Source organism: Cynoglossus semilaevis, chromosome 2 (genome assembly GCF_000523025.1).
Source record: "Cynoglossus semilaevis isolate Cse_v1.0 chromosome 2, Cse_v1.0, whole genome shotgun sequence".
Lineage (NCBI taxonomy): Eukaryota > Metazoa > Chordata > Actinopteri > Pleuronectiformes > Cynoglossidae > Cynoglossus > Cynoglossus semilaevis.
The window spans coordinates 6,833,202-6,849,765 of NC_024308.1; the positions used below are offsets into that span (position 1 = coordinate 6,833,202).

General features: G+C 38.0%; 2 protein-coding genes across 15 annotated transcripts in view; both read left to right on the top strand.

Moving 5' to 3' along the window:
• Positions 1 to 16,564, top strand: part of dock7 (dedicator of cytokinesis 7) — a 428,740-nt gene that overhangs the window by 389,695 nt on the left and 22,481 nt on the right. The window lies entirely within an intron of this gene.
• kdm4b (lysine (K)-specific demethylase 4B) overlaps positions 588 to 16,564 on the top strand; it is a 25,176-nt gene continuing 9,199 nt past the window's right edge. Inside the window, exons 1-10 of one of the 2 annotated variants that reach the window (XM_008333354.3) lie at positions 588 to 755; positions 1,918 to 2,319; positions 2,589 to 2,764; positions 3,189 to 3,303; positions 3,469 to 3,662; positions 6,442 to 6,491; positions 9,364 to 9,467; positions 10,616 to 10,753; positions 16,017 to 16,213; positions 16,452 to 16,564. The exon at positions 16,452 to 16,564 is cut by the window's right edge and continues 129 nt beyond it. In XM_008333354.3, the coding sequence (XP_008331576.1) occupies positions 1,945 to 2,319; positions 2,589 to 2,764; positions 3,189 to 3,303; positions 3,469 to 3,662; positions 6,442 to 6,491; positions 9,364 to 9,467; positions 10,616 to 10,753; positions 16,017 to 16,213; positions 16,452 to 16,564 (1,462 nt within the window). In that variant the 5' untranslated portion in view covers positions 588 to 755; positions 1,918 to 1,944. Of the gene's footprint in view, positions 756 to 808; positions 1,286 to 1,917; positions 2,320 to 2,588; positions 2,765 to 3,188; positions 3,304 to 3,468; positions 3,663 to 6,441; positions 6,492 to 9,363; positions 9,468 to 10,615; positions 10,754 to 16,016; positions 16,214 to 16,451 lie in introns of those variants that run through there. The other variant, XM_008333363.3, reaches the window with a different exon arrangement.

Genomic DNA, 16,564 nt, shown 5'->3' on the forward strand with positions numbered 1-16,564 from the left:
AGAAATGCCTGCACAAATTTGCTGCAAAATTGTCAATAAATCTTCAGTGTTTTACAACCAAAAAGGTTAAGGCTTGTTTAGATTTCAATAAGGATGTTATGGGAATTTATTTATTTGAAACCAAAACTAGTTACATTACTTTTTTTTTTTTTAAAGGCGTTTCACCTCTCTAGTCATAATACTTCGTTCAGTTGCCCTCGATGTTTTGGATCGAATGACCTGGATGACTGAGAACCTACACAGATATTTATTTGCTTTTTATATAATTACTTCTGAAAAGACTTTTCTCGGAACATCACTATAAGTGACTATTTGTCTCTTAAAAATACAAAACATAGTGGTGGCTTTGTTGTGTATCGGCTTTGTAGAGATGTAAACACGAGTCTACCTTGATTTGCATTGCCTGCGACTGTTCACATAATGGCTGACAGTGCAGAGCAAACCAACTGTGTGTACGTGCGTGTGTGCACATCGGTTAAATACACGGATCAGGATGCAGGTCATGAAATACCACCGCTGATTGGTAGAATGTTATGTCTGTTACTGGATTAACCAATCGTGGTGTCCGTCTACTGGCCTAGTGTCCTAATTTCCGTGTCTTTGGGCCAATCTTTGTGCTTTGCTGTTGAAGTGGGCGTGACTACGACATGGTCTCCAATAGCTAATGCTAGAAGAAAACCGACTAAGAGAATATTTCAGAACCGAAACAAATCTAACTAAACATAGAAAGCGACAAGGATACCACAACGCAGGAGGTAATTTTTACTATACACTTAGTCATTTCAATCGTTATGCACTTACTATAGTTAAACGCTTGCATATGTGGTGTTCTTCGTCGCGGTGGTTTGTTTTTAACAGCAGAAATCGGAGCAGCTAGCGATGAGCTAAGGTAGTGTTAGCCATCGTTTAATGGCACGATAGAGTGCAGCTTTACAACAGTTTTAATTTATATCCGCTTCTGTGTGGGTATACCGTTTCGACACAGATTTTGTGGATGTTTTACTATTGTAAAGCATTCTGCAGTAAAGTAGTTCTTCGTTTTTGCTTTAAATGCTAACAGTTAACAGTCAGTTGTGCATAGTCGTTATTGCCAGTACTCAACTACTCAACCCAACTGCTTTCTTTGCTTAAAATTGAATTGCAACAATTATAAAACAAAAGGGGTTTCATTATAGTGCTTTGCTCTATAACAAATGTGTTGCGAGGTCATCATGTTGGAGCCATGAAAGTAGTTGCAGGCCCAGCTGGATTTAAAGGGTCTCTGGGGGCGTCCCTGTTTTTTGTGGTGAGACAGTGGTTATTTGAAAATACTTATTATAACCTGGGGTTCCATAAGATGTGGCTTTATTTGTGTTTTTGTAAACTTAAGATGGAAACAGAGGCCTACATAATAAAATATTAAATATAAAAATATATTTTTCACTATTAGGATGTTATAAATTTAAATGTCTTATATTTAAGGTACATTTTTCTGGCTGTTCTGTCTTTTTTTTTCTTAAAATTCCCTTAAGTATTCCATTCAGGATTTTGGTAACTTCTGTTGTACCCTCAAGATTCTTCCCCTTCTCTGAGTTCAGATCCTTCCATAATTATTCAACAACAGTGGGGAATTGCACCAGTCAAATTAATTTCACAAGGGAAATAGAATTAGACACAGGGGATAAGACACTCAGAGCATCAGCAAAACAGGCACAGCTGCAGATCTGAAATCCAACAAATCCTGGTTGGGTAGAAACACACATTATGGCTTCTATACTCAAATGTTGTAAGATGAGTTTACCATTTAACCAGTTATAGTAACTGTAAAACCTTATATATGCATATTGATGTATTTTTAGTAGTTCTTGTTCATTAAATGGAAAAAAGTAGAGTTGAATACAAATATTAAATTTTAATTTTCTGTTCCCTTTTCCTTAGGTCCACCTGCAAGAGTTAACCACATAAATGGCTACTGAAATGCCCATGGACACAGGGCCAGCACCTCCTCCTGCCCTTTCCTCAGACCCAGTTCCTTCTGTCTCCCCTACCAGCTTTGGTGAAACTCGAGACCAGATTCCGACCCAGGAGCCAGCAGTAGCTGAAACTCCTCAGGCAGCATTGACATCAGACCATAATGCTGCTGTAGACTCAGGGGTGCCAGTAGGACATGTTTCAGGTCCTGAGGTTCCCCCCACCTCTCAGCCACAACCACAAGTCACTACCAAGAACCCCAGCTGCAAGATCATGACATTCCGGCCCACCATGGAAGAGTTTAAAGACTTTGCCAAATACATGGTTTACATGGAAAGTGAAGGAGCTCATCGTGCTGGTGTTGCAAAGGTGTGGCAACACACTCCTCACATACTCAAATTTTTAATCAAATCTCATCATACTGTCCATGCAAAACTTAAACAAATACCTAAACCCCAGCACATTTATATGATGCAGTTTAACCAGCAAACTTTCTGTGTAGATTTTATATCAAACAAATATAACAATGTATACGTTTCCCTTTTTTTGTAACAGCTGATATATTAGATATTTTTTAATCCTTATGTTTACATTTTTGTTCATTGTTTTAATAACAGTCATTTATTTCCCCTTGACAGGTGATTCCACCACAGGGCTGGAAGCCACGAAAATGCTACGATAGCATAGAGGACATGGTGATTCCAGCTCCCATCATGCAGGTGGTGACTGGTCAGTCTGGTCTGTTTACCCAGTACAATATCCAGAAGAAGTCAATGACTGTGGGGGAGTATCGTAAGCTGGCCAACAGCAAAAAGTGAGTTGGTTCATAGTCCTGAATATTTACTTTTAAATATGCGTTCATACTTGTCTTCATCATAGGTTTTAGAGCAACATGTTCTTCGAGCCACTGTCAAAATGTACAATAATGACTAAAATCCACAAATCTTATAATTTTTTTGCATATTTATCATGGCATTTTTCTTTATTAATTACTATATTAATAATCATATCATTTGGTTTATTCACATATTATAAACACACACATCTACCTGCTGTTATTTTTCTGTTCTACAGTAGAAACCAAGTGTTTAATGTTGTCATATTGAAGTCCCTGTCCCCTCTTTACCTGTTATGTAAATACCTTATTAATTGTTATCTAATTTCTACTGTTTGTGCAAGTAAATACAAGCAAATGTTGTCTGCCTGCAGATCTTACATTGTTTGTGTTTTGTTCTTAGGTACTGCACACCACGCCACAAGGACTTTGATGATTTAGAGAGAAAATACTGGAAAAATCTGACATTTGTGTCTCCTATATATGGTGCAGATGTTAGTGGCTCCATCTACGATGAGGTGAGCAGGCCTCGTTGTTAATTTGAATTGGAACGGTAATTGTAATCTGATGTCCATAACATAAGCTTCTTTTATTCTTCATTGTTATTGGCCCACAGCACCATCTGGTGGTAATTACCCAGTCCCTGCAGATAATTTATTAGTCTTCACGTTTCTCTTGTACAGGACATAGACGAGTGGAACATTAGCCGCCTCAACACTCTGCTGGACATGGTAGAACAGGAGTGTGGTATTGTTATTGAGGGGGTAAATACTCCCTATCTGTATTTTGGCATGTGGAAAACTACATTTGCCTGGCATACTGAGGACATGGACCTTTACAGCATCAACTACCTGCATTTTGGACAGTCCAAGTCCTGGTAAGTCAGAGTTTTTTTAAGTGTGTATCTTTAGCCTTAGAAAGCACTTAAATGCAGCAGTAGATATGCACTTTACACAATGTAACAATTAGAGCACTCTTAAACTGTGGTAAATATGAATAATTTCTAGTAAGTCTTATATTTCCCTGGACATTCATTATTTTATTATGCGTAAATCATGATTGCCATTTTGTTTTTCAAAATCACCCATGACCAAAATGTTTCACATTTCTTACGTCTTGTCATACTTGATTTAGTTCTTCCTCTCAGTGTCGGTGAGCTGTTGTATCTTGTATCTATTACATCTCTGCAGTCATTTTATTCTTCACATTTATGTTTGTGAAATTATTACAGATATGAAACACACACACATTCTTCAGCCCTGGCAGTCAATCTCTTCTTTTCTCTTTTTGTTCTTCCACCATTTACTTCTGTGCTTTTTAAAAAAAATAATATTTCTGACGCCCTGTCAATCAACTGTCCACCACAACACACACACCAGCAGATCTGCTGTCAGTTGAAAGTCTGCTCTCCGAACATGTCAGTGGAGGTTCGGGGAAAGGCAGACGAAAGAGAATTTAAAGGAATATTTGGGAGCATCGCAGAGCAGGCACTTCAAGGAATGGAGGAATATTTTATACGTCCATCAGGTTTCAGCCTTTTCTTTATTCCACCGGTTTTGAAACACTGAAGTTTGACTTTTTTCTTTCAACCTGGAACAGCCATGTTAATACTACTAGAATACTGTAGCCCTGAATGTGAAACAGATGTGAAGGGACATCACAAGCTTGTGATGAAGTTGAAAAATTGGTGAGGCAATAGCTGAACTTTGTGGTTGGTTTTCCTTAAAGTTAAACTGCCATGGTATTCTAATGATTTCATGAGTATGACCCATTGAGTATTCATATTCTAATAATCTCCTTATTAGAATATGAATACTGGTATGCTCCACCCTGGTGGTTATCTCGTCATGGTGCACAGCTAACCACGTTTTCTGTTATCGCCCAGGTTATAACAGACGTTTACAAAAATCAAGAATTCAATTTAGGGATGCAGAATGCTAATGCTCTGGATGGCATCAGCATTGTAATGTGAGGACATGGTCGTTGCTTCTTGTTTGTCTGTTTTTTTTTCTGCTGCCAGTATGACAGACGTGTTGCTGCTATGGAAACTGTGCTCTTAGGAGGGAGGGAAGATTAGGAGACAACACTGATCTGTTGATTTGTTTAGTTTGACTCTTGGATGCAATTGATCACAGGAGACATGTTTTCTGGTGCGAGTGTCTCTGAGCTGCACATTTTCGTTCTGTAGTTTTCCTTCTGGAGGAAATAACCACTAAAAAATGTTTTCGTGATTTTTCCTATCAGATGACAAAAACAAAACAAAACACTGTAAACGTAACAGATCCATCCAACCAACCAGCAAACCTGCATGGAGGTGAAATGTCATCACCCAGCAGCTGTTGTGAAGTTGATTGTTCTATTTTTGAACTCAAAAGCACACTAAAAACTTGTGGAACTTGTGGGGGATGCAGTTCTTGTTACTAAGGTTTCCTGCATTTGTACTACAAAACTATTTTAAATATCTGGTTTCAATCAGATTAGATATACAAACATCCCAAATGTCACACATTCTCTATCATCTTTACTTCCATTGTATGTCTGCAACCCTTTGTTCATTGAATAACATCAATCTGTTTAAAGTTTTGTGCATATTTATCATAGTATTTATTCAGAAAATATAATTTATATATGAATAAATTAAAGAAATAATTATTTTTATGAATAAACTAAACACTAACGTCAACTCTTTCTCCTGTTGCCCTGTGCCTATTAGCTGCAGGACAAATTACACATAATAACCTGATAAATTTAATTGTCTCAGTCATTACACGTTATCTTCAAGTGCAAAATGCACCCCACGTAATCATAAACGGTCACACAGGCACATGGAATAATTGCGTCCTTACCAGTACAACAAATGTGCGTATAATTAGCAGTATATTTGCTCAGTAGAATAGACCATTAACAACGTGGATTTAAATACACGTGGTTCTTGTCACTTTCTCTTCTGCCAAATTGCATAAAGAACCTCGGTAAGAAGCCTCTGATAGGGGATTGCTGCATAAATCCAGGCTATAATAATAAGCCATCGGGAGATGGCGCAACTTTTGAAATTCCGTAGTTTTGTCTGCAGGGGGCAGTGTTGCACCAAATTAATTTGACCGAAGTCATCTGTACTTTAATGTTTTTTATTTTTTTCATTATTCTCCTTCTCTCTTTTCACTACCATATATACCTTCTCTCTTCATGTGTCGTCGTCTCTCATGTCACTCAATCTTTGTTCTTTATGTGTTAGTCTAAAACATCTGTGTGGTTTTTGATGCTCTTGTAGGAAAGGTTTTGTATTTTCTTTTTGGAGCATCCTGAGATTATGAGCAAAAGTATAAAGAGTAGCCTGAAATATAAACATTTAACAATCTTTGCAGATAAGATATAATGTTTATAGTTAAAGAACACAATGGATTTTCATTCTTAAAACAATAAGTGCAGAGGGCTGTAAAATAACCTATCATCACCAAAAAAAAAATTCTCCTCTGTCTCTCACCAGTAATTTCCTGAAACGTCCCCATTTCCTTAACAGCGAGATGTTAGACTGTTGTGTTAATTCTTGTCTTTAATTCTTTAAATTTTTAAATAGTTGTTGACATTCAGAATGGTAAACATTTGTTTTTCTAATGGGTCAACCTTTACCAAACTAATGACGTCCCCTTTTGCAGGTACGCCATTCCACCTGAACACGGCAAAAGGCTGGAGAGGCTGGCACAAGGTGAGAAGAATCTGTTCAATGCAATCCTTCATTTTTCCCCTTCATTATTTTCTCTATCCTCTCCCAGGAATCCATGAACATACCAGTCACCCCCCCCCCCCCCCCCACACACCACAGCACTCTTTGTTGTTCTACCTCACACAGGAGCATAGAAAGAAGGAGCGGCTCTGAGCTGCTCCTCGGCTCTGCTTCATTCTCCTGAAGCATCAACATGTGCAGCAGTGTTGAGAACCTTTCCACAACGATCAACTAACCTGCAGTTTTTTTTTGTCTGGGTGACACAAAGGCCCCAACAATAACCCTGTATTATTTTATGCTTTTATAATGATGATAAGGGCATATATGTCTTCAGTCACCTGACTGTGCTGAAATGGAGCTGAAAAAGGGATGAGCAGCTTGATGCACATGGGGGTGTGTAGTCAGTTTAGTCAGCTCCATATGTCGAATCTGGAGGACAGACTGAATAAGCAGAGTTGAGCAGCGCCGCATATCTGCTCTGTTCTGAGAGAAAATCTACAGGGTCTCTCTCTCTATGTATATATATATATGTGTGTGTGTGTGTATATGAGAGCAAACTGAGCTTTGGTTGTGTGTGTGTGTGTGTGTATGAGAGCAAACTGAGCTTTGGGTTTTTTTTCCTCAACATTTTCTATGCTGCAGTGAAGCAAATATGTTGTAAAATGACATTAACTACATTTAGATATTCTTGACCCATGTTCTGTGATTAGTCAAGATTGTCTTGTGAATTGCATGTTAATCAGTGTGAGGTATGAGATGTGTGGACAACCAGGGATTTTTGTTGGTGCAATACATTATGACAATTTGACAGTTTCTTCATGAGGTTATTTGTAGGAATCTTTGGTTTTAATTATATGTAGCAACAAGTACAATTTCCTATTTTTCTATGTTCCCTAGACAATTGTCAAATGTTGTTGTGAACGACGTTTAAGTTTTAGTATTTGATCATACGTTTAAGTTCATTGCAAGCATTGGACCACTGCGTTATGATTCCAAATAATTACATTTGTTCCTGTTTTTTGCAGACTAGCCACACCTTTGCTCACAAAAACCTTAATGATAAATTATTGCTTGAAATGTTTCTTAATTTCCATTAAGTCAATCAAACCTCAATACTAACAAATAACAGCTTAAACAAATACTCTTTTAATGTGTGTGAATATGAATTCACCCTGGAAATGTCCCCACATTTACTACTATGATAGCACTAGAACTAACAGTTCTACCTTGGGCAGATTTAGATTGGCTTCAGCCTTCAACTGCTGCTTAATGTACGTATATCCCCTGTGCTGATGCAAACTAGTCAGTCATTTGGCCTTAGATCCATTTTATATGATTTTTTTTCTCTAATTGAGAGATTTCTAATTAGACAGATATGTGGGTTTTGATCAAAGCTGTACAAAAAGAAAATTAACAAATGTTACTGGTAGAATACATGCAGTCGACATCTGTTGTCATCCTTCATGTCAGCACTCGGCTCTCCGTCACAGTCAGACTGCAGCCTTCTTTGCTTTCTGACTTCCTCTCTTATCTTAGCAGCTGGCAGTGGGAGGAAAGCAGTGGAAACATTATTTAATAAGCACCCACTGACCCATCAAAGGTACCGTCAGCACAGGCAGCCAACTGTTTACGAGATCCTTAAAGGACTGTTGTGAGTTCATTTAGTGACAATGCGTAATGGGCTTTGGACTGATGTGTTGAAAATTCCTTGCCAAATATTTGGCACAGTGACAGCTGTTGTTTTTTTATCACTCTTTAATTATTTATTATTTGTTTCCTTCAATATTTTAAACCTTTTTACATTTAGAAGTGCTGGCTGGGATTACATGGTCTGAAGCAGGAACTTAATTTTCTACTCAAAAAGACAGAATGAAGCCTTTAAGTTAATATTACCCTGCAGAGAACTCAGAGAGCCAGCTGCATTTTAATAGGGATTAATATCCCGGCTGTGTCGGCACATTATTCACCTTTATCAGCTCCAACAAGCAGGCAGGCGAGAGAATAGAGACCCTCCCTGCCTCTCTCCTGCTCTGTAGAATGGAACATAGGCTGAAACAATGCAAAGAAAATGAAGGATGAAATAAGCTTAGATTTTATTGTCGGCACATTGAATTTAAACTCGGTAGATTCATACACGAACGCCCCCTTTTAGAGTGTGTATAGATGATTCCTGAAAAGAGAAACTCATTTGATTGTGACTATTTTTTTTTGGCCTACACCAACAAACCCTGTCTGCTTTGAGTAACAGAATTTTGGTTTTAATATAGTGGAAAAGTCAGAAGGTTGTTTTATGATCCTAGCTTTTGGACTTTGCATGTGGAAATAGTTTGCAAAGGTTATCGTTTGAGCAAACATGAAAGGCATGCGTGCGGTTGTTCATTTACTACTTGTATTGTTTGATTGTTGAATCTTGGGATACTTGGGTTTTTGATTAGTGTTTTAAGTCTTTTTAGTGTTTTTCAAGGCAAGCACAATGTTTTAATACCAACAATTGCGGCAGTCGAATTGTATCGCCATGTATTGTATGTTAAACTGCGCTACAGTCTCACCTATGCAATTGTATCTCCCAGATACAAACCACTTTTTTGGCAGACAGTTTTGTTTTTTTGTTTTTTTTGATAAAATGATTGAAGAACTGGGATAATATTTGAAGGTCTTTAGCAGCCAGCGCCGCAGTTGCTGTTTGTTTGATAAACAATATTTACTGGTGAATAATTGATGCATTACAGCATGTTTTCAGTGACAAACTACCATGCTTCCCTGATATTTCTGTGTAGTCATGCATAGCTGCATCATTATATTTGAGTTTCTCTGAATGTTATCAATGATCAATTTCATGTGCAACACTCTACAGGCTTCTTCCCAGGCAGTTCCCAAGGCTGTGATGCCTTCCTTCGCCACAAGATGACTCTAATATCTCCATCCATCTTGAAGAAATACAGCATTCCGTTTGACAGAGTAAGTGGCAAAGATTTCACATTTTAAAAAGCCCCCCAACTCCAAATTAACCATTTGGTTTTTACACAAATGGAAAACAATTTAAACTTTTGATTCAATTTATCTTGTCTTTAAGTACTTTCCTTCTTGGTTTTACAATTGCATGTTGTTGAGAGTGATTTTATTTTATCATTCGACATCTATTATGCTATTGCAATAAATACCACACATTGTTGTTACTGTCAGCAGAAGATCCCAGCATTTTACATGAATTAATTCATCCATCCATATCTGTATTTCAAAGAACATATTAAACACTGATAGTATCATGCCAATTCCATGTGAAAAATGTCTACCTTCTTGCCTCTTGCAAGAGCAAAAAGGTATTTTGGATATATGAACTATTGCTTCCAGCTGAAAAAAAACCTTACTTCTGTTCCCTCCACGCTATGTCTGTCACCTTGTCTGGCTTGATGTGTCTCTTGATTGCCTCGATCCAAGCTTCACAGAAAAGTGAAGATCCACATCAGACTTGGAGAGCTTAGGGTTTGAGGCATCACATTCAAAAAGAGAAAAGTGCTTAACTTGTCCTCACATTTTTAAACATTCTCAGAGTTACACTGAGCTCCCGGGAACTCACTCGGCACTCTGAGAAGCAGACATGTTAGGCTGATTTAATTTTGCTCACATGTCAGAAAAGTTTCAAGAGAAAGTTATTTCTGAAAAGTTCAGTGTCCCTCAGTAAAACTGAACAAATTCTGAATCCCCAATTTCATTTACTATGCATTTGAGATAAATTAATAACACACTATTACATTTTACTACACAGGGTCAAGTTTCAAAAGAGATCAGACAAAGTAAAGCTGGAGGGAAGTAATGAAACTTACATATGTGCAGAATCACTTACATATTTAAAAAGTTAACATCAAGCTAAAGAGCCAATTGTTACTATTTTATTAATTTCTCCTTTTCCGTATTATTATTAAATAATGCAGCTGATAATGCAAACCATATAAAATGTCAATTTGATTCATCACAGGGTTGCTGTAGATTAATCACATTCAATTATGATTGAGATGAGATGAGACCTAGTGTTAAATGCCAACAGGGTTTAAATAATAAAAAAAAGCATTCAATTAATATTGTTTCTACTATATTCCAATCAACAGGTGACCCAGAACGAAGGGGAGTTCATCATCACTTATCCGTATGGCTATCATGCTGGCTTTAACCATGGCTTCAACTGTGCAGAATCCACAAACTTTGCCACACTGCGCTGGGTGGATTATGGAAAAATGGCCACTCAGGTAAGACCAGAACAGATGAATCAATAAAACCACATTGATCCAAGCACCACTCGCTCCTGGCTGCACAGATTTCTTTGATACTCATACTGGTCCTGTTGTAAATTTTGGTTTACTACTACTCGAGCTAGTATGGCTTTTTCAGATAAACACTTTGTAATGGTTGGACATTTTACAGTATTTTCTAAGTTTGTGTAAATACCTTTATGGACAGGACTGTGGGGGAAAGCGGCTTTTTAATCACATTTGTAAGGCAAGCTCCCAAAATGATGTCTATGCATCGGGCATGAATGTGAGACAGAGTGGGAATGATAAGGATAAACTGTGTGATTTTTACTGTTATGGAAGTTGATTGCTAGTCATAGCATTGCACAGCTAAATAGATGGATATATAAGAGATGATTTCTATCACCGATGAAATATACCATAGAGTCCATGTGTATATTTATTGCCTTGTGATGTTGTTTGTCAGGAATGTTACACTGGTAATTGAAGCTAAGAGTTTTTTTAGATTGCAGTTTACTTTGAAGTGATAATGACATTTGTCTTTATCACTTCAAAACTCAAGAAAATTGCAGTTTACTTTGAAGTGATAAAGAAATTTGTCTTTATCACTAAATATCACCTAAATATCACAACAATTCTGCGGGCGATTGTAGACACTTGAGAAGGTTTGATTTGATTGGGGATTCAGCTGCATTGTGTTTCCTCAAATACAGCATTTTAAATTATACAAGCAGTGACTGGTTATCTGCTTCAGTCCCTCTACACTAACTGTACCCTCAAATCCATCCATTGACACCAACAGCATCTTTGCTTGTGGGCTGCTGAGCATGAAATTGACAGGGCATGGTTTAGTTGTGGATGGGAGCTCAACTACTGTATAATGTCCCATGAAAGAAGCTCCTCCCTTTTTTCAAGCAATTATATTTCCTTTTCCTCTTCACTTCTTCTATTTTATCCAATGCAAGTGTTCTTGTGTGTCAGTGTGTGTGTGTGTGGGTGGGTGCATGAATGCATACTTGCACTTGTCTTCCCCTGGCGTTCTCCTTACTTGGCTGCATGTCAGATTTATTACAGTTCCCTCCCTTTTCCCTCGTTCTCATTTTCGACCTTCCTACTTTCCCCATGTGGCTAGTTGTAATTTAAGAGCCAGTAGTCTAGGCTCCAGCCTCCTCCACTGAACCCCACCCAGTGCTCAAAAGCATCAGCACCAACACTAAACCTTAGTCTGCATTTTAAGAAGGGTGATCCATTCTACACTCTTTGTCCAAATTGACAAATGGATGCAGCACCGCACTCAGTGAATCAGAGGGAATGTCTGACACATTTGCTTAATCTTTTTCCTCGTTGTTTCTCGTCCTTTTCTAAGTTCTCTCTTGGTTTGGAGGCATAAAAGCAAGAACAGAAGCCACTGCTCTCTAAAGAAATTCTAGTATTGTAATTGTAATACTTGGCCCTAGAGTTTGGTTTTTTGGTAAGAAATATTGTATTCTATCTTGATTAAAACAAAATAGTGTAAAGTTAAAATAAAAAGTGTTCCTCTGTACCAATATGTCTTAGCTAGCCATGCAATTATTAATTGGGATTTTTGAATTAATGTCTGTAAGAGCCAAAGTTGAGTTTGATGCCAGCCCCTGCTGGCCAGCAGAAATACAGGAGCTGAAAGAACAAACTTCAACCTTTTAAACACAGATCATGTAATTATCTCCCATTAATTCTATCTGGGAGCACTAGTAACACAAGGACCAAGTGAGTGGTAATTTCACGTCATTAATATAATCAACTCGTCTACATCAAACGAGTACTTGGCAGCAAAGCTACTTTCTCATTCTCTCAGTCTTAAAGCGGCCTTCCCTTAACTATTTCGACTTTCTCCTCCTCCTCCCCACCGAGCCATTTTCTGCCAGAAACAAATGAGACAGTGAAGGATGGGGCTAGGTATTAAATTTGTCACTGTTTTCAGGCTGCCAGCTCACCACAGAGAGAGGAAGAGAAAGACAGCTTGTGTGTGCTTTATGCTTCGATCCTCTTAAACACAAGCTCCTCAGTGACAGTCTCGGCTTTCCAACTCGGTACGACATCATACACTTGCAGTCAAAGCAAGGCCGATGTCTGTGCTCCATATGTGCTATTTGCATGTACATATGGTGCTTTTAGAAAATCGTTCAAATACTTTTTGCCTCAGTTTTTGCTCCCAGTAAAAAAATTAATTAGGTGTTTTGGTGGACCTGAGCCGACTGGCATGCCATTGGACCGTAGATGAAATATTTATGTTCTTTTACGAACGTAACAGCCGAGAACGTGCTCTTAACACCTTACCATAATTTGGTAAAAATTTGTTGGATGAACCAAAAAGACTTTGCAGTTCAAATTCTGCTTGATGTTTTCGGTAAAATGTTTAACATTTAATTTCTGTATAGACAGAATCATCTACGAGACCAAACCACAGCTTAGTGTATTTAAACTCAACCATTTGAAGTACAATTAGGTGAAATGGAGAAATTTGAATAAACAAACAAGCGTTAAGTAGTTGATTAATTCCGCATGTATCTCCACTACACTTAAAATCACAATGTACACATCGATCAATACAATTCAAACCAATATAGTAGACAAATATTTGTGTTTGATTTAATAAGATCTGTTGTTAGTTTGGTCTAAAAAGAAAATACAGTTCATCCTTCTGTTAACCACACTAATTACCTTGTGTTTGTCTGATCTATTAATTAGCAAACCACATAAATAGAGTTGGGCAAAAGTTTCCTCGTAGCAGGGAAACAAAGTACAGGGAAACAGTCAAATAGTCAAATTTAAATTTACTCTGATCCTGAATATCACAGTATCTGTTTCTAAGCAGCAACAGGAAAATCCGTCCAACATTATTTCTTTTATAATGTGTTTTGTTGGAATCATGTGTCATCTGAACTCATGCAGTACGTCACTGATAACGTAGAATCATTATCACTTCAGGAACTTGTTGTGTGGGTAATGACTGCCATTATCACAGTTATCCTGCAGGTTTTTGTTCAGTGAGAAACAAACCAAAGGCACATATTTTACAGTACATTAGAGACTTTGTAATTCAAACATGTCTTACTTTTTAAGTCAGGACCCAGGAAATCTCTCTGGAGTTTTGTCATCCGTTAACCAGCATGTTCTCATTTACTGAGCAAAAACCCAGTGTGTTGTGAGAGTTGTTTTTTTAATCTTTCTGTATTTTACATAAGGATGTCCAATCACTTCACCCAGCCAACTGCAGTGAGAGGGCAGCTAAGTTGTAATACACACTCCAATACACACTTGAGCAGGAAGGAAAGAGAAGGAGGACTCAAGTTTGACGCAGTGGGATTAGTGGAAGCACTTTCATAACTGGTGAAATATTGTCAACATTTACAAACATAAAACTTGGATCATCAAATATATTTGACTTATGCTGGACTTCTTATTGTGCACCACTGGAGACTGGTCTCCAGTTACAAACACTACTCGGTAATAATATATTAATTCCTTCAGGTTTTTCGTTTTTCCTTCGAGCTCCCATTTCTTTCAAATTCAGTCTTCGACTTAAAGTGTGAATGAGGTGATAAAGAAGAGAAGACATAAAAAGACAGTACTCGTCATATAAACTGGTCAGCACATTTGTGCTACAGGAGCTCCTAAACAAATATGATTTTAGAGGATTTGTCCCATTTTACATTTGGTTTTTGGTTGTCTTCGCAGTTGGATTGTATCCAGCAGCATGCCGTGACTTTGCATCTTTCTATTTTTTATTTTGACCCTGTCACTCATTGATTTGTGTTGTTTTTGGATAACCAGTTTAGTTATTTGCAACCTTACCCTATGTGTACTCTGTGTACTCTATGTGTACATCTTATATGCACTCTGTGTGTGTACACTGTGTACACCCTATGTGTACTCTGTGTACTCTATGTGTGTGTACACTGTGTACACTGTATGTATACTAGATGATGGATCCCTTTGAACAGGTCACTTGGAAGACCTGTTTCATCATATGTTTTCAGCAGATTCACCTCAATCTGTAGCGATTCTCCAGGCTCCTTGTGTTCTGTGGCTCTAACAGTTTTACCTTCATTAGCAGCTTCAGTATATTTCAGGGCTCATTGATTCCCTGGCTCAGAGTGAGGTTTGTTTTCCCTGAGTCTTGTGCATCTTGATCCCTCGTTGAATTACTTCAATTAAGGGTTTTTGTGTGTTATTAAATGTAATTTGTCCTGGTCATTGCCACAACACAACAGTAATCAAACTTTTTATTAGTGCTATTAAAAAATAATGACTGATATCCAGTAACAAATGGAAGCTGTAACCATGTGCACCATAGTTGAAGGAGGTATAATTATTATCTGGTGCCTTTGTTCGTGGTTTCCTGGCTCAATGCTGTTTCATGAGGGTTTCAATCAGCTGTTACAACACTCACCTCCTCATGTCTTTTCTCCCTGCTCCCCCTCCGACACCCTCCACATGACACCGTACTTTAATGTTTCCGTCTGTCAAGCGCTGTCTAGATGAAATGTAGGCTGTGTATTGTTTTGCTGGGGAGGCAGAGCTGCTGTGTTTCCAGTAATTGAACATGAGGCTCTCTGCTCAGCTCTGGAAATAATAATAGGTCCAGAATGTTATACCACCAGCAAAGGCAGAAAAGAAAACATTTTAAACTCTCTTCCTCATCCTTTCCTGTTTGCTTGTCCCAACTTTCCAGTTATTTCTTCACATACCTGTATATGCCTTAACTTTGGACTCATTTAAGACCTCTGTCATCGTTCTGCTCTTTCGACAGCCGGCATAATGACTGGTTTTAACATTACTGTCTTTATGACGATGGCTTTAGTCTCGAGACATTTCTTTCTGTACGTAACCACCTAACTATTAGCACATTACCTTTTATATTTGTGATATCTTTTTTATATTTTTATCCGATTCTGTGCTTTATTTATTGTGATATTCACTTTTTACTTACATCTGATGCAGTCTTTGACCCTACTGCATCAATTACCTCAGAAAAGACCAAGTATACTTGTTAATACAGTTGTCAGATGTGGACGTTTGTAACATGAGTGTTTTGCATCGCGACCTGTGTACCATCTGGTCATTTAAATACCACAATGTGATGTGTGTGTCCAAACCGGAGCCTAGGTCAATCATGTCTACCTAACGTAAAGCTTTTGACAACATTTTGTGTTCTCTGCATTGATTCATAGTTTTTATTCAATCACCACCTTCTCTCGTCCTTTCATTTCTCCTCCAGTGTACCTGCCGAAAGGATATGGTAAAAATCTCTATGGACGTGTTTGTGCGTTGCCTGCAGCCTGATCGCTATGAGCTGTGGAAGCAGGGCAAAGACACCACAGTATTAGATCATCTTAGGATCTCAGAGCTCAACAGTCCAGAACTGGAACAGTGGAGGAAGCATCGCATCACTTTCAGAGAAAACCTCCTAAGAAGGTGATATTTCAAAAATGTTTACATTGTCTCATTTTAATTGTTGTACATAACTTTAACAGTCGGTGCCCGATTTAAATCCACTGTCGAATTTGATTATTTGTATTGGTATTTTAACAAAGCCTATCTGATGAATAATGTGTAGTTACTCCCATTGTAAAGAAAAAAAGGTAACATCTGAAATACAAAGCATTTAGAAAAAAAATGATCATAGCGACACCTTCACTCTGCACCATCCCAGAGCCATGCAGAAGATGAAGCAGTTTCGTCGTCTAAAGCTGGAGGAGGTGAAGATACTAGCACAAGAAGGCATTGAACTTGATAACACCGAGTACCAACGTCAGGTTGAGGAGC